The sequence below is a fragment of the Argopecten irradians genome, chromosome 11 (genome assembly GCF_041381155.1).
Source record: "Argopecten irradians isolate NY chromosome 11, Ai_NY, whole genome shotgun sequence".
In the NCBI taxonomy this organism is placed as follows: Eukaryota; Metazoa; Mollusca; class Bivalvia; order Pectinida; family Pectinidae; genus Argopecten; species Argopecten irradians.
The window spans coordinates 253,736-272,161 of NC_091144.1; the positions used below are offsets into that span (position 1 = coordinate 253,736).

The following is an 18,426-nucleotide window of genomic DNA, read 5'->3' on the forward strand; positions in this document are numbered from 1 at the left end:
TTTGTTTCAATGTATTCGATCCTTACGTAGATGCAGTTTTTATTGATTAGGAAAACTACACTAGATGAGGGATATAAATTAAATAGTAATCGTACCTAATAACCCACCCACCTATTATGTTTTTTCTTTTGTTTATATATGGAAATGTTTACTGACGATTAAAAAAAATCATTTATATCTATTCCATTCGAAACGAATTGTAACTAATGTGTGTAAGTTTGTCTGCCTATTTGAATGATTTTCACAGCTCAATTCACGAAACCTTATGGTTTTCAAAAGATTAAAGAAACTTCCGTCCAGTTACGACACATTATGACATATAACTTTAAGAAAAAGAAAACAAATATTGGCAAACATTCAACTTTTACTGAACTCGCATGTAATGCAAAATATAAAATGCAATAAAGAATTTAAAAATCTTTCTCGGATTGTATGTTGTCCGATTATATATTGTTTTGTATACCTAATATTTTGAAAATGATACACAGGATGCCATCAAGGGAAAAAATTAATTCAGATTTAAAGATTAGCCCAAACTAACCCAAGCCTTTTTAGGGTCAGAACCTGCCTATTAGATGTCGATCCTGCCTTTTTAAAGTCCGATCCTGCTTTTTTAAAGTCCGATCCTGCCGAAATAAAGTCCGATCCTGCCTTTTTAAGGTCCGATCCTGCCTTTTTAAAGCCCGATCCGACCTTTTCAAAGTACGATCCTGCCTTATTAGAGTCCAATCCTGCCTTTTTAGAGTCCGATCCTGCCTTTTTAGAGGCCGATCCTGCCTTTTTAGAGTCCGATACTGCCATTTTAGAGTCCGATCCTACCTTTTTAAAGTCCGATCCTGCCGAAATAATGTCCGATCCTGCCTTATTAGAAGTCCGATCCTGGCTTATTAAGGTCCGATCCTGCCGAAATAAAGTCCGATCCTACCTTATTAGAGTCCGATCACTGCCATTTTAAAAGTCCGATCCGACCTTTTTAAGTTTTAAAGCCCGATCCTGCCTTTTTAGAGTCCGATCCTGCCTTTTTAAAGTCCGATCCTGCCGAAATAATGTCCGATCCTGCCTTTTTAATGGCCGATCCTGCCTTTTTAAGGTCCGATCCTGCCTTTTTAAAAGTCCGATCCTGCTTTTTTAAGTCCGATCCTGCCGAAATAAAGTCCGATCCTGCCTTTTTAAAGTCCGACCCTACCTTATTAGAGTCCGATCCTGCCTTTTAAAAGCCCGATCCGACCTATTTCAAGTCCGATCCTAAAGTCCAATCCTGCCTTTTTAGAGTCCGATCCTGCCTTTTTAAAGTCCGATCCTGCCCTTTTTAATGTCCGATCCTGCCTTTTTAGTAGAGGCCGATCCTGCCTTTTTAAGGTCCGATCCTGCCTTTTTAAAGTCTGATCCTGCTTTTTTTAAGTCCTGATCCTGCCTTTTTTAAAGTCCGATCCTGCCTTTTTAAGGTCCGATCCTGCCTTTATTAGGTCCGAACCCTGCCTTTTAAGGTCCGATCCTGCCTTATTAGAGTCCGATCCTACCTTTTTAAGTCCGATCCTGCCTTTTTAAAGTCCGATCCTGCCGAAATAAAGTCTGATCCTGCCTTTTTAAAGTCCGATCCTGCCTTTTTAAGTCCGATCCTGCCTTTTTAAGTCTGAACCTGCCCGATCCTGCCTTTTAGAGTCCGATCCTGCCTTTTTAAAGTCCGATCCTGCTTTTTAAAGCCGAATAAAGAGTCCGATCCTGCCTTTTTAAGGTTCGATCCTGCCTTTTTAAAGTCCGATCCTGCCTGCCGACCCTGCCTTTATTAGAGTCCGATCCTGCCTTAATTAAGTCCGATCCTGCCTTTTTAAAGTCTGATCCTGCTCTATGCCGAATTTAGCACCTGCCTTTTTTAAAGTTCGATCCATGCCTTTTTAAAGTCCGATCCTGCCTTTTTAAGGTCCGATCCTGCCTTTTAAGAGTCCGATCCTGCCTTATTAGCCTTTTTAAAGTGTGATCCTGGAGCGAGTTCGATCCTGCCTTTTTAAAGTCCGATCCTGTCGAAATAAAGTCCGATCCTGCCTTTTTAAGGTCCGATCCTGCCTTTTTAAAGCCCGATCCGACCTTTTCAAAGTACGATCCTGCCTTATTAGAGTCCAATCCTGCCTTTTTAGAGTCCGATCCTGCCTTTTTAGAGTCCGATCCTGCCTTTTTAGAGTCCGATACTGCCATTTTAGAGTCCCGATCCTGCCGAAATAATGTCCGATCCTGCCTTATTAGAGTCCGATCCTGCCTTTTTAAGGTCCGATCCTGCCGAAAATAAAGTCCGATCCTGCCGAAATAAAGTCCGATCCTACCTTATTAGAGTCCGATCCTGCCTTTTAAAAGCCCGATCCGACCTTTTCAAAGTTTTAAAGCCCAATCCTGCCTTTTTAGAGTCCGATCCTGCCTTTTTAAAGTCCGATCCTGCCGAAATAATGTCCGATCCTGCCTTTTTAAAGGCCGATCCTGCCTTTTTAAGGTCCGATCCTGCCTTTTTAAAGTCCGATCCTGCTTTTTTAAAGTCCGATCCTGCCGAAATAAAGTCCGATCCTGCCTTTTTAAGGTCCGATCCTGCCGAAATAAAGTCCGATCCTGCCGAAATAAAGTCCGATCCTACCTTATTAGAGTCCGATCCTGCCTTTTAAAAGCCCGATCCGACCTTTTCAAAGTTTATAAAGCCAAATCCTGCCTTTTTAGAGTCCGATCCTGCCTTTTTAAAGTCCGATCCTGCCGAAATATATGTCCGATCCTGCCTTTTTTAAAGGCCGATCCTGCCTTTTTAAGGTCCGATCCTGCCTTTTTAAAGTCCGATCCTGCCTTTTTAAAGTCCCGATCCTGCCGAAATAATGTCCGATCCTGCCTTTTTAAGGCCGATCCTGCCTTTTTAAGGTCCGATCCTGCCTTTTTAAAGTCCGATCCTGCTTTTTAAAGTCCGATCCTGCCGAAATAAAGTCCGATCCTGCCTTTTTAAGGTCCGACCCTGCCTTATTAGAGTCCGATCCTGCCTTTTTAAAGCCCGATCCGACCTATTTAAAGTCCGATCCTGCCGAAATAAAGTCCGATCCTGACTTATTAGAGTCCAATCCTGCCTTTTTAAAGTCCGATCCTGCCTTTTTAGAGTCCGATCCTGCCTTTTTAGAGTCCGATCCTTTTAGAGTATCCTACCTTTTTAAGTCCGATCCTGCCTTTTTTAAAGTCTGATCCTGCCGAAATAACGTCTGATCCTGCCTTTTTAAAGTCCGATCCTGCCTTTTTAAGGTCCGATCCTGCCTTTTTAAGGTCTGAACCTGCCTTTTTAAGGTCCGATCCTGCCTTATTAGAGTCCGATCCTGCCTTTTTAAGGTCCGATCCTGCCTTTTTAAAGTCCGATCCTGCCTCATTAGAGTCCGATCCTGCCTTTTTAAGGTCCGGTCCTGCCTTTTTAAAGTCCGATCCTGCCGAAATAAAGTCCGATCCTGCCTTTTTAAGGTCCGACCCTGCCTTTTTAGAGTCCGATCCTGCCTTTTTAAAGTCCGATCCTGCCTTTTTAAAGTCTGATCCTGCTCTATGCCGAAATAAAGACCGATCCTGCCTTTTAAAGTCCGATCCTGCCTTTTTAAAGTCCGATCCTGCCTTTTAAGAGTCCGATCCTGCCTTATTAGAGTGTGATCCTGCGGAAATAAAGTGCGATCCTGCCTTTTTAGAGTCCGATCCTGCATATAAAGGAAACAAATTACATCTCACACTGTCCTGCTTAACTATAATGGAACCTATTGAGTAAAAGACATAATGATAATATTAATTATAATTGATATATAAACGTAGAAAATATAGTACAAATCAAAGTCCGTTTCTGCGCTGTATATCGTATTTTTTTTTTATTCAAGCCACTTTACTTTTATCTTGTGCAGTACATTAAACTTCTCGTCATAGTCCATACATACCGGTATTGGTTGTATAAAATAAGGTGTAATAGACTTAATAATCAAGGTTTACATATAATATTTCACATTTCGGTAAAAACTATAAAATAAAAAGGCTGTTTCTGCCCGATCCTGTAAATCGTCGTTTTGGTCCATTTAACACATATCTAAGCTAGCGCAATGTACATTGATAAATTTTCCCTTTTCAGTTCATACATATATCAATTAGTTTAACTAATAATGATATAGTTATTCTTATTAAATCTAATTAAAAGTAGAGCACGATTTATGAATGTTTATATTTACGAAAGACCTATCCTGCCCGGCCGTATATATAGAGTCAATTTTATCCGAACTGCAAATTGAAATTGATCTTTGCGCCGTAAGTATTTCGTGGATTTTGTGAAAATACCTATATATTTCACATTTATTTATCAAGATCATAGTCATATTAACTATTTTGAATATTTTTTCTCTGATTTAAATTAGCAATCAGTTTTAAAATTGACCGATCCTGCTCGGTAATTTTCTGTCCGACCATGCAAGAAAATATATGATTTTTTTTTATACTTTTTTTTTGTCAAATCGGTTAACAAATTAATAAAACTGATATATACACTATAATTGAATGCATATTTATCATTTTAACGACTATTTTGTACTCCGATTCTGCCCAGTCCTGCCCGATTCTGCCCGTTTCTGCCCGATCCTGTAAATCGTCTTCCGGTCGAAAAGGTCTGAGGCGTGGTTTTCATGAAAGACTAGATCTGTGTATATTTTGGTGTATGCGGCGATATGGAACATGTACTGTAAGGTGATATTTGTTTTTATCTTTTATTTTTCTGTGTTCATTTGTCTGTAATACTTGTATTTTAATCGGGAATGCCTAAATACATGTTAGCGCAAGATCATGCGTAATCCGGAAGTTTATTATTCGACACACCGACTCCATAGAAATATTGAACAACATAAAATGACAGTCTTGTTTATCTTTCATCTGAGAGTGTATAGCAGGCCTTGTTTATCTTTCATCTGAGAGTGTATAGCAGGCCATGAAGAAGTCCTTATTTAGGACACTAGGCCTAGCTAACTTAATTAGATACTAAGTGCACATCCTAGCCTATACGTGTATGGTAGTGGTGTTACACCACAATCTGATTATAGATCCTTATATATCCACTCCGTTATATAAAGGATTTGACAATATCCCATAGGGGGTCACGTCCAGATGACCTTTGTACCACGTGGTCTTTCTATAAGATATATTTTCTACACCTTGTCACATCCATTGAAAACGATATTTCGTCCCGGTATACATATACAATTAGCTTTATTGTGCTCTTTGGGCGAGATGACTACGTAAAACCAAAATAATTTTGACGGTTTTTTAAAACTATTTCGTCCCTGAAATTCACTGTCAAAATTTTGCAAGTAAAATGCTCTGTAAATAACACCCCCATGCTGCTGCGCTTCCTATGCTATTAATCATCAACATTGAAGGACTGCATTTTCCTAAAGAAGAAGGGGAAAACCACCAACTTGCACATTATAAACCTTGTGTTTTGTTACACTATTAAAAAAATGGCATAAATATATGCAAAGATAAATTAAGTACAATCTACTAAGAACTTTGTGCTACAGAAATGTTTGTTGCTTAATTGGGAACTTGATGCAGCTTTTCTCCAAGTATTGCATCAATTTTCTGTACTTTCCAACATACAAATAAATTTAACTTTTGCATAAATTTGGAGTATAATTTCATGCTTAGTAAATTTAATTTGTATTTAATAACATATAGAAAAATGTTTGCTAGTTAGATTTTTTTGTTATCAAATGTATTGATGATTTTAAAATTGAGCCAGTGCCTTTAAAGAAACACACTGATCAACCAAAATAGAAATAATGAACTTTCGATTGCAAAAATTCAATTGTTGTGCATTTAGGATTTTTACAGCTAGAAATCAGAGAAACTCATCATCCTTGATTCTTTTCTTAATCGAACCAACGAAAAAAATCTACAAATTAAAGCAATTTTCTTTGTTCCTGAAGAATATGATCTTCATTAAATTTGAAAATCAGAAGACATTATTCTTAAATGGCCAAATTGTCATTTGCTTATATGTCTATAAGTCATCATTTACTTTCATAGCCTCCCAGTTCTATAGTGTGTGTGATTTTAACCTACCTGGCCGACAATTTGTATTTACACTGGTAAAACCGATGAAAAATTGAATTATCCCCCGATGTAAACACTGACAGAAAGTTTTGCTCATCTTTCCAACAAATGAGCTTTTGGCATCCGACTGCCTCATTTTCACTGGGAATCATCAGAGAAAAGTAAAGTTAAAGTGAAATCTTTAACAGGATTTTGTATAAATTAACCCGACAAAATTGATATCTGATTATGGAAAAATCCAGCTTTTGTCAAATTTTGCTTTCCCATTTCCATGTATTGTAATTGTACAGCAAAAATCTGCAGTAAAAATAAACATTTAATTCCAACATAAATTACTTAAACGTAACCCAAAAATTGACACTTTCATCACTAGCCGTAACTTAATCAAACTGACCATACCAACATTTTTCACTTTCACTAGGTATAATTAACTTTGATCAACACCAAATCTTTCACTTCACTAGCCGTAATAACTTGGTAAACATACAACATATTTTCAACTTCACTAGCTGTAACTTGATCAAACACCGACATCTTTTCACTTCACTAGCCATAACGGTACATACTATGTCCAATACAACGGACATATTTCTCAACTTCACTAAGCCGTAAATTGGTCAACAACAACCAACATTTTTCACTCTCACTTAAGCCGTTTAACTTTGGTCCAACATCGACATGATTTCCTTTTCACTAGCTGTAACATTGATTAACTAACTGACTAAACATTCACTTTCACTAGCCGTAACGTATTAACTGGTCACAACCCACCACCTGACATCTTTATACAACTTCACCTAGCCGTAATAACTTGGATTCCAAAATAATCACCCATACCACTATTGTCACATTCACTAGCTGTAAACTATGTGTCAACTACTTGACTATCTTTCACTTCAACTAGCCCAGTAACTTGATGTCAACACCAAACATCTTTCACTTCACTAGCGCTGTAAAACTTGGTCAACACCGACATGATTTCACTCTTCACTAGCAAGTAACTTGGTCAACACCGACCTTCGATTTTCACTTCACTAGCCGTAACTGTTAACTTGGTCAACACCGACATATTTCACTTCACTCTGCAATTTAACATTGGTCACTTCACCGACATATTTCAACTTCACTAAGACCGTTAAAACGTTAACTTGGTCCAACAACCAGAACTTTCTGTTCACTTCAATGACTTGGGTCGAACACCAACATATTTCACTGGTCACTTGCTGTAACATTGATCAAACGCCGACATATTTCACTTCACTAGCCGAATAACTTAACTTGGTCAACACCGACTTCTTTCACTTCACTAGCCGTATACTTGGTCAAACACCGACATTCTTTCACTTCACTAGCCGTAAACTTGGTCAACACCGACATATTTCACTTCATCCTAGCTGTAACTTGATTTAACACCGCGACATCTTTCACTTCACTAGCCGTAACGTTAACTTTGGTCAACACCGGACATGGGAATCTTTTACTTCACTAGCCAGGTATAACTATGGTCAACCACCGACATCACTTTTTCATCTTCATTAACTAGCCGTAAACTTGGTCAACACCGACATCTTTCAACTTCAACTAGCTGTACGTTAACTTGGTTCAACAGCTCGACATTATTTCACTTCACTAGCCTAACGTAACTTGATCAAACACCGACATCATTTTCACTTCACTAGCCATAACGTTAACTTTAACAACACGACATCTTTCACTTCACTAAGCCGACAACGTTAACTTAGGTCAAACACTTAGGTCAACATCTTTCACTTCACTAGCCGTAACTTGGTCAACACCGACATCTTTCACTTCACTAGCCGTAACTTGGTCAACACCGACATCTTTCACTTCACTAGCCGTAACGTTAACTTGGTCAACACCGACATATTTCACTTCACTAGCCGTATCCTGGTCAACACCGACATCTTTCACTTCACTAGCCGTAACGTTAACTTGGTCAACACCGACATATTTCACTTCACTAGCCATAACTTGGTCAACACCGACATCTTTCACTTCACTAGCCGTAACTTGGTCAACACCGACATCTTTCACTTCACTAGCCGTAACTTGGTCAACACCGACATCTTTCACTTCACTAGCCGTAACGTTAACTTGGTCAAACACCGACATATTTCACTTCATAGCTGTAACTTGATCAACACCGACATCTTTCACTTCACTAGCTGTAACGTTAACTTGGTCAACACCGACATCTTTTACTTCACTAGCCATAACTTGGTCAACACCGACATCTTTCACTTCACTAGCCGTAACTTGGTCAAACACCAACATCTTTCACTTCAACTAGCCGTAAACTTGGTCAACACCGACATATTTCACTTCACTAGCCGTAACTTGGTCAACACCGACATCTTTCACTTCAACTAGCCGTATAACTTGGTCAACACCGACATCTTTCACTTCACTAGCCGTAACTTGGTTAACACCAACATCTTTCACTTCACTAGCTGTAACGTTAACTCGGTCAACACCGACATATTTCACTTCACTAGCCGTATCCTGGTCAACACCGACATCTTTCACTTCAATAGCCGTAACTTGGTTAACACCGACATCTTTCACTTCACTAGCCGTAACGTTAACTTGGTCAACACCGACATCTTTCACTTCACTAGCCGTAACTTGGTTAACACCGACATCTTTCACTTCACTAGCCGTAACTTGGTCAACACCGACATCTTTCACTTCACTAGCCGTAACTTGGTCAACACCGACATCTTTCACTTCACTAGCCGTAACTTGGTCAACACCGACATCTTTCACTTCACTAGCCGTAACGTTAACTTGGTCAACACCGACATCTTTCACTTCACTAGCCGTAACGTTAACTTGGTCAACACCGACATCTTTCACTTCACTAGCCGTAACTTGGTCAACACCGACATCTTTCACTTCACTAGCCGTAACTTGGTCAACACCGACATCTTTCACTTCACTAGCCGTAACTTGGTTAACACCGACATATTTCACTTCACTAGCCATAACTTGGTCAACACCGACATATTTCACTTCACTAGCCGTAACTTGGTCAACACCGACATCTTTCACTTCACTAGCCGTAACTTGGTCAACACCGACATATTTCACTTCACTAGCCGTAACTTGGTCAACACCGACATCTTTCACTTCACTAGCCGTAACTTGGTCAACACCGACATATTTCACTTCACTAGCCATAACTTGGTCAACACCGACATCTTTCACTTCACTAGCAGTAACTTGGTCAACACCGACATCTTTCACTTCACTAGCCGTAACGTTAACTTGGTCAACACCGACATCTTTCACTTCACTAGCCATAACTTGGTCAACACCGACATCTTTCACTTCACTAGCCGTAACGTTAACTTGGTCAACACCGACATCTTTCACTTCACTAGCCGTAACTTGGTCAACACCGACATATTTCACTTCACTAGCCGTAACTTGGTCAACACCGACATCTTTCACTTCACTAGCCGTAACTTGGTCAACACCGACATCTTTCACTTCACTAGCCGTAACGTTAACTTGGTCAACACCGACATCTTTCACTTCACTAGCCGTAACTTGGTCAACACCGACATCTTTCACTTCACTAGCCGTAACTTGGTTAACACCGACATCTTTCACTTCACTAGCCATAATTATAACTTGGTCAACACCGACATATTTCACTTCACTAGCCGTAACTTGGTCAACACCGACATCTTTCACTTCACTAGCCGTAACTTGGTCAACACCGACATCTTTCACTTCACTAGCCGTAACGTTAACTTGGTCAACACCGACATCTTTCACTTCACTAGCCGTAACTTGGTCAACACCGACATCTTTCACTTCACTAGCCATAACTTGGTTAACACCGACATCTTTCACTTCACTAGCCGTATCCTGGTCAACACCGACATCTTTCACTTCAATAGCCATAACTTGGTTAACACCGACATCTTTCACTTCACTAGCTGTAACTTGGTTAACACCGACATCTTTCACTTCACTAGCCGTAACTTAGTTAACACCGACATATTTCACTTCACTAGCTGTAACTTGGTCAACACCGACATCTTTCACTTCACTAGCCGTAACTTGGTCAACACCAACATACTTCACTAGCCGTAACGTTAACCGACATCTTTCACTTCACTAGCCTGTAACTTGGTTTAAAACTTCACTAAGGTAACTTGGTCGACACCTGAACATATTTCACTTAACTAGCCATATCACTGGTCAACACAAACTATTTCACTTCACTAGCAGTAACGTTTACTTGGTCAACACCAACATCTTTCACTTCACTAGCAGTAACTTGGTCAACACGGACATCTTTCACTTCACTAGATGTAACTCTGTCAACACCGACATCTTTCACTTCACATAGCCGTAATTTTGGTCAACACCAACATCTTTCACTTCACTAGCCGTAACTTGATCAACACCAACATCTTTCACTTCACTAGCCAGTAACTTGGTCAACACCGACATCTTTTCACTTCACTAGCTAGCCATAACTTGGTTAACACTGACATCTTTCACTTCACTAGCCGTTACTTTGTCAACACCAACATCTTTAACTTTCACTAGCCGTTAACTTGATCAACACCGACATCTTTTACTTCACTTAGCCGTAACTTTGGTCAAGCCCGACATCATTCACTTCACTAGCTGTTACTTTGTCAACACTGACATCTTTCACTTCACTAGCTGTTACTTTGTCAACACGGACATCTTTCACTTCAATAGCTGTTACTTGGTCTACTACAATCATCCACACTTAGAGACGGTGTCAGACACAATCATCCACACTTACGAGACGGTGTCTGACACAATCATCCACACTTAGAGACGGGTTCTGATCATCCACACTTAGAGACGGGGTCTGACACAAATCATCCACACTTAGAGACGGGGTCTGACACAAACATCCACACTTAGAGACGGGGTCTGACACAATCATCCACACTTAGAGACGGGGTCTGACACAATCATCCACACTTAGAGACGGGGTCTGACACAATCATCCACACTTAGAGACAGGGTCTGACACAATCATCCACACTTAGAGACGGTGTCTGACACAAATCATCCACACTTAGAGACGGGGTCTGACACAATCATCCACACTTAGAGACGGTGTCTGACACAATCATCCCCACTTAGAGACGGGGTCTGACACAATCATCCCCACTTAGAGACGGGGTCTGACACAATCATCCACACTTAGAGACGGTGTCTGACACAATCATCCACACTTAGAGACGGTGTCTGACACAATCATCCACACTTAGAGACGGTGTCTGACACAATCATCCACATTAGAGACGGGGTCTGACACAATCATCCACACTTAGAGACGGGGTCTGACACAATCATCCACACTTAGAGACGGGGTCTGACACAATCATCCCCACTTAGAGACGGGGTCTGACACAATCATCCCCACTTAGAGACGGGGTCTGACACAATCATCCACACTTAGATCGGGGTCTGACACAATCCCACACTTAGAGACGGGGTCTGACGGGGTCTGACACAATCATCCACACTTAGAGACGGTGTCTGACACAATCATCCACACTTAGAGACGGTGTCTGACACAATCATCCACACTTAGAGACGGTGTCTGACACAATTCATCCACACTTAGAGACGGTGTCTGACACAATCATCCACACTTAGAGACGATGTCTGACACAATCATCCACACTTAGAGACGGTGTCTGACACAATCATCCACACTTAGAGACGGTGTCTGGACACAATCATCCACACTTAGAGACGGTGTCTGACACAATCATCCACACTTAGAGACGGTGTCTGACACAATCATCCACACTTAGAGACGGTGTCTGACACAATCATCCACACTTAGAGACGGTGTCTGACACAATCATCCACACTTAGAGACGGTGTCTGACACAATCATCCACACTTAGAGACGGTGTCTGACACAATCATCCACACTTAGAGACGGGTCTGACACAATCATCCACACTTAGAGACGGGGTCTGACACAATCATCCCCACTTAGAGACGGGGTCTGACACAATCATCCCCACTTAGAGACGGTGTCTGACACAATCATCCCCACTTAGAGACGGGGTCTGACACAATCATCCACACTTAGAGACGGTGTCTGACACAATCATCCCCACTTAGAGACGGTGTCTGACACAATCATCCCCACTTAGAGACGGTGTCTGACACAATCATCCACACTTAGAGACGGTGTCTGACACAATCATCCCCACTTAGAGACGGTGTCTGACACGACGGGTTTAAACAAAAATGTTTTATTGAGCATACTCTTGTCTCCATTCAGATGTCTCCATGGCAACATGAAAAATGCTTTTAAAATGGAGGAAAGGAAGACATTTACATCCAAACATGGTCATCTATTATCCATGTGCTTGCTTTAAGTACAATTTTACAAGAAAACATTTCTTCAATATATCCAAGTATAGATGTTGCATTTCATCCACTTTTACACTGTGGAATTCATCCGGCAAGGAAAATGCAAGCGACATTTTATGACCGCAAAGTTAAACATTAGAGCTGTTATCATATATCGGCATCGTGATATACATGTATCACGATTGTAGAGAAGAGACGACGATATCGTTAAAAAAACTTATATCTACGATATCGTCGTCAGCCGTAACCCATCATGTGTTATTTAGCAAGGAAACAAAAACATTGCACTGTCTGACACGGACAGAAACAAATATCTAATTAAAAGTATAACAAATAAACGCTTGTTTTGATGAATGTTTCCACTTTATTTATTTACAAATTACTCACTCTATATTGTAACTTTCATGATTGGTCTCCCGCAAACATGACTTATATTTTCCATAATCCTTTTATATTTTTACTCAGCAAAAATCGCAATATTATCGTGACGATATCGCAATGCACATTTTCTCTACGATAACAAGCTCTATCAAAACATCCATTCTTTATGATTGTGACGTCATGTTACATGGATCCCATGGTTTTAATAGATCATAGTGACTCTAACTAACGGATCCTATCGTCACCGTACTGTTTTAAAAGTCTAGTCTAACGTGTTACCTAGCAGTTTCCATTCCAGCGCTGCATCTCAATCGACGTGTTGCATGATGATGCAACGTTATTCATTCTTATCAACAGAGCGTGAAGTGAATAAATTGTGACGAAATCAAACGAAATTAAGATGAAAGAATTAATGTTTAGCATTTGTTTACTTTGTGATAAACAAATCTTTAAATTAACAGGTGTTTCTGAGTTAAATGAAGAAATAAAATCGGAAAGTCGTCCCACCGATCGCTGTGTGATTGTTGTGGCTGGTCTCATTTACATATCATATGCATACAGTGTTTTTCCTGCCTATACATTTGGGGCCAGAATTCGGCCCCATTCCAAATTGTATTTCTTGTTATTTTTTCCCAAATCCATGTCTAAATTTCCCAAATCAGTGAGTTGAAGCGTATTTTGTGTGACGAAACCAAAAAAACCCATTGTATTTTAGTATACATTCTTATACTTGATTCTTAGAGAAGGATAATTGTTTATTTCTACCTTTTCCAATATTTCCATAAACACGGTTAAAAATTTTCCCAATTTCCTACTTTTATTGCACAAAAATTCCCAATTTTCACCAGGTGGCAATTTCCCAAAATACCCAGGAAAAACACTGGCATATGTCCAATGAAATGGCATGAATCAAAGGTCACAAGGTCAGTCGTCATTGATAATAATATCACACAAACAGTATCGCTGAAGAAGCGAATGGCAAGGATGTTTCGTGAAATAAAGAAGACATAATAGGTACATTGCAAGAACAGCTGAGTTGAGTATGAATTCTAATGATAGTACTTCAATTTGTCCTAATTTATTAAATAATTGATTGTAAGTACCGGTCGCAAGTGCTTCGTCAATCCACTGAAAGTTACTGTTTTATTGTTTAGCGATCGCAAATTATGGTGCGCTCTTACAAACTCAAACTTGTTAGTGCATCAAATTTGTGGACATTTTCAAATTTATAAAGATAACAGCAACGTTTGTCATTAACTATTTTAATTCAAACAGCCAGCTGTACTTTCTAATTCACCAGCTGTCACTCTTCACGTAATATCACGTTACCTGTTTTGACGGATAACCTATTTTGACGGATCTTCCATTTTGGCACCTGAAAAAGTCTGAAAATGCTTACAACTGTTATATATTGTCACGTTCCGCTTAATGTCACATCTGACAAATGGAACGTGATATTAAGCGGATTCCACTGTATTGTCCGATTTTGATGAAATTTGTTATGTAGGTACACCATGGGATATTGGACACTTTCAAAACCTCAGTTTCACATTTTTATAAAATGGCCGCCATATACTGGCCTCTGATTGGTCAAAACTAAATATTGTCCGATTTTGATGTAATTTGATATGTAGATTAACCATTGGACTTTGGTCACTTTCGTAACCTCAGTTTCACATTTTAAAAAATGGCCACCTTATCCTTGCCTCAGATTGGTCGAAACTTAGATATTGTTCGATTTTGATCAAATTTGTTAATGTAGACATACCATGGGATATTGGTCACTTTTGTAACCTGTTTCATAACTTAACAAAATGACCGCCATTTCCTGGCCTCAGAACTGGTTGAAATTTAAATATTGTTCAATTTTTATGAAAATTGGCATGTGATGGCATTGCAGGACTGCCAATTCAACCACAGCGGTTTCGCTGCCATGATGACCACGTAGAGGATTCTGATTGGTCGAAATTTACATATTGTTTTATTTTTATGAAAATTTGTATACGCAGTATAGGGGTTTAATTAAAGGAAATGTGAATTAAACTGCATCAGTTTCTTTGCCAAATTCGCATCTTCAGGACTATGGGGGAGTTGTTTGGGAGACTTCTGTAATGGTTTCCCATTACAATCCCATTACAATTAGTACTTGTTATTCTTATTTCTTCCACTTCTTCCGCCAGGAAGGTTTCCGATACTTTTCTCAGAAACTACGTATTCAAGATGGATCAGCATGAAACTTCATGGACTCACTCCATAGAGGGTGGGAGTGTACATAAAGGTTTTTTGGGGAGATCAGAAGTCCAAGATGGCCGCCAGAGGCCACTTCCTGTTTTCAGTTTTTGGTGAAAATTGGTATATGGGGGTTATAAACCATACCGAACACTGCATTACTTTTGAAATTATCTGTTGTCATGGAAATAAAACGGAGGTATCTGATTGATCAAAATTTAAACATTGTTGGATTTGATGAAATTTGGTAAGTAGGTACACAATGGAACATCAGTCACTTCCGTTGCCTCAGTTGCACAGTTTAACAAAATGGCCGTCATTTCCTGGCCTCTGATTGGTGAAAATTTAAATATTAATGGGGCAAAGGGGGGCCGTTTAAAAAGGGGGTAAAACTTACTATAGTTTATATAGAGAAATCAATTTTTGACAATCATTTGTTTGATTTTTAGTTACATTTTCAGCATGGGATGACAGTTTAATCGTATATATGCACATGATGCCCCTGACAGACCCCAAGGGGCTGATGGGCAAGGCCAAAAAGGGCTGATTGAACTGAAATGTTTTAAAACTCAGGTGACTTTTAATTAAGGCCAATGGGCCTCTTGTTTTATACAGCTTTCTGTCAAATTACTGTTTTGAAAAGTGATAAACAAAAAAATGTAATGTTTGCACACATTTCCAAAATTGTCAGTTTTGCATATACCTAGTCCAATCCTTACACCTGATCATCTGATATTAAAGAACATACAATGACACTAAACAGGTCAAATTGTCCTCAGAATTGCTTTTTTATTGCGGTAGAAATAGGTCACACAAACTTGTGGTTGTTGTATATATATACCAGTATACTCAAGCACATGTGTATGTAAACTTTGAAAAATAACTAACTAAATAGAGTGAAACAAACACCATATATAAACCACAGGGACCTGGCACGATTTTTTTAAACTAACAGTATACATATGTATATATTATAGTATCAAGGGTATGAACTCAGCAGTAGAGAAAAATAGATATGTTTTTTCTCGACCACCGAGTTCATACCCTTGATACTATAATATATATATATATATATGTATACTATTGGCTAAAAATTTTCGTGCCAGGTCCCTGTGATATAAACCAGCCGTTTTGTAACCTCTATAGCTATGGGTCACCCATTGTATTTTGTAGATAATAATCAGCTCACATAGATTTACTCTAATATTTATTTTATCAACAGGATCACCGAGAACTTGGCATGGCAGAGCAGATATTGTCCTGAACCATACAATTGCTGTGTCAGTTGGAAAGAAAACATCAGAGGAGAATGAAGACGATGACACAAATGAGGATGAACCTCGAAGCAAACATAGAAAGCTTGAATCAACAGAAAGTTGTGATATGTGTGGAGAAGTGAAAGCCAACACGAAACAGGAAGGTGTTCTCACTGACATGAAGGTCTTGAAGCAAATTTTTGCTTTAGCTATAACAAATGGATTTGCACAAGTGAATAGAACTAAGGGTACTCTAACACATTTTCTGATTCCAACTATTGGCGTGACATCTGATCATGTTTCCATTTGTCTGTATGACCCTGAAAATGACTACTTACTGCACAGCAATGAGGAGCTGGAGTTATGGTGCTCAGAAGGGGAAACAGACAAACTAAATTTCAATACTGTGATAGTCATTTGGCTTTTCTTGAATTTCACTCTTTTTACCCAGAAACAAGTGGCTTCTTTGTTAGATCTTGACAAGTCAGGACTACATGAGGATTTAAAGCATCACCTGAAGTATTACAAAAATGCAGAAACAAAAGCAAATTATGTTTCACTAACACCTGTTGGAAGGCCCTGGAAAAATGCTTACCTTCATGTACATCGTTTGAAACAAAATCCTAAAGAATGATCTTCAAGTTGTTGATAACAATGAAGTGCCATATTTCATATCTTTCATATTTGTATATAAGATGTTAACTGTTTTTAGCTCACCTGGCTCAACGGGGCAGTGAGCTTTTGTCATGTATAAATTAAAGATGTCTATTCTTGCATCATTCATTGAACATAGGTTGTTTGTCCATTATGAATTTCTTATGTATTGGAATTAGTTTTTATATGTCTGTCAAATTTGATGGGAGTATTATGGTATGGCGTTGTCTGTCCCTGCGTTTGTCAAGTGAAAATTTTTGTTTGTCCTGCAATCTCCTCCAACATTTTTCGACCAACCTCTTTCAAACTTATATATACTTATATACTAAATAAGGTAGAACCAAATACTCTTCATAGATGGAGTGGTCTTTTTCCAAAAGCCCTTTACCATAATTGTGAATTTCATGACCCAGGGATGTCAGGTTTGCCCCTGGGGAGGGGGTAAAGTTTACTATAGTTTATATAGGGAAATCACATTTTTGGCTATCATTTGTTGGATTCTTATTGGAACTTGTTATAACGTGGATGACATTATCAGCATGGGACACACTTACCACTTCAGGGCCCAGTTGTTCAAGAGATGATTAGCTTTATAACATGATAAGTGCAAATTTCATTTCTCTTTTACTTCAAAACTTGTTTGTTTATATATTCCTTAAAATAGGCAGAGAGGGAGGGAATGATGCATATGGGTGTTGTTATCTTACAAAATCATGTCCATTTAGTTTTACTAGAAAGGATTTTATCAGGATTTAAAAATTATCGTTACACTGTGATTAAGGATCTTCTGAGGTTTCAATATTAAGAGTTTTTGTAATATTTAAGAGTTTTTGTAATATTTGAGAAATTATTGTCAATATTAATAGCAAACGCACATCTGCAAAATGTGTCACTAATCTAAATGTCTCGTGTTTGTGGAATTGATTTCAACTCACCTGGCCCAAAGGGCTGGTGAGCTTATGTCATGGCACAGCGTCCGTCGTCCGTCGTTGGCGTCCATCAACTTTTCAAAAAAATCCCTAGTCATGAACAGCTGATTGAATTTTTACCAAATTTGGCCTAAAGCATCCTTGGGTGAATGGGAAACAATGTTGTATAAACGGTGGGTCTGGCCCCCCCAGGGGTCTGAGTAGCGGGGTCTAATAGGGGTATTGTAGCAAATTCTTTAAAATCCTTCTCCTTTTGAAGGAATGAAGGAATTTGCTTCTAATTTGGTCTGAAGCATCCTTTGGTGAAGGGAAACCAAATTTATGTAAACGGTGGGTCTGAACACTTATTAGGGGCCTGAGGGGCAGGGCCCAATAGGGGAAATGTAGCAAATTCTTCAAATTCCTTCCTCATTTGAAGGAAAGAAGGGATTTGCTTCATATTTGGTCTGAAGCATCCTTGGGTGAATGGGAACAATGTT

At 39.1% G+C, this 18,426-nt stretch overlaps 3 protein-coding genes across 3 annotated transcripts; 1 reads left to right on the plus strand and 2 right to left on the minus strand.

The window, feature by feature from the left end:
* Positions 1–519: 519 nt before the first annotated feature.
* LOC138335639 (autotransporter adhesin BpaC-like) lies at positions 520–2,193 on the minus strand. The gene is made up of 2 exons (XM_069284802.1): positions 2,002–2,193; positions 520–900 (listed from the first exon to the last, which is right to left on the minus strand). The coding sequence occupies exons 1-2, from the start codon at positions 2,191–2,193 to the stop codon at positions 520–522; spliced, it is 573 nt and encodes a 190-aa protein (XP_069140903.1).
* A 6,195-nt stretch (positions 2,194–8,388) lies between these two features.
* Positions 8,389–10,569, minus strand: LOC138335640 (periaxin-like). Its single transcript, XM_069284803.1, has 2 exons — positions 10,485–10,569; positions 8,389–10,094 (listed from the first exon to the last, which is right to left on the minus strand). The coding sequence occupies exons 1-2, from the start codon at positions 10,567–10,569 to the stop codon at positions 8,389–8,391; spliced, it is 1,791 nt and encodes a 596-aa protein (XP_069140904.1).
* Positions 10,570–15,099: 4,530 nt separating this feature from the next.
* Positions 15,100–17,152, plus strand: LOC138335641 (uncharacterized). The gene is made up of 2 exons (XM_069284806.1): positions 15,100–15,147; positions 16,282–17,152. The coding sequence occupies exons 1-2, from the start codon at positions 15,100–15,102 to the stop codon at positions 16,996–16,998; spliced, it is 765 nt and encodes a 254-aa protein (XP_069140907.1). The 3' UTR covers positions 16,999–17,152.
* Positions 17,153–18,426: the final 1,274 nt, after the last annotated feature.

What these genes read in the sequence shown, in the direction of transcription:
- LOC138335640 (XM_069284803.1), bottom strand. Translation starts at nt 10,569, where the DNA reads ATGTCGGTGTTGACCAAGTTACTGGCTAGTGAAGTGAAAGATGTTGGT. An exon ending in TAGTGAAGTGAAAGATGTTG is followed by an intron (nt 10,095 to 10,484) that starts GTGTTGACCAAA and finishes GTGTTAACTAAG; the next exon opens with TTACGGCTAGTGAAGTGAAA.
- LOC138335641 (XM_069284806.1), top strand. Translation starts at nt 15,100, where the DNA reads ATGGATCAGCATGAAACTTCATGGACTCACTCCATAGAGGGTGGGAGT. An exon ending in ACTCCATAGAGGGTGGGAGT is followed by an intron (nt 15,148 to 16,281) that starts GTACATAAAGGT and finishes TGTATTTTGTAG; the next exon opens with ATAATAATCAGCTCACATAG.
- LOC138335639 (XM_069284802.1), bottom strand. Translation starts at nt 2,193, where the DNA reads ATGGCAGTATCGGACTCTAAAAAGGCAGGATCGGACTCTAAAAAGGCA. An exon ending in CAGGATCGGACTTTAAAAAG is followed by an intron (nt 901 to 2,001) that starts GCAGGATCGAAC and finishes TTATTTCGGCAG; the next exon opens with GATCGGACCTTAATAAGCCA.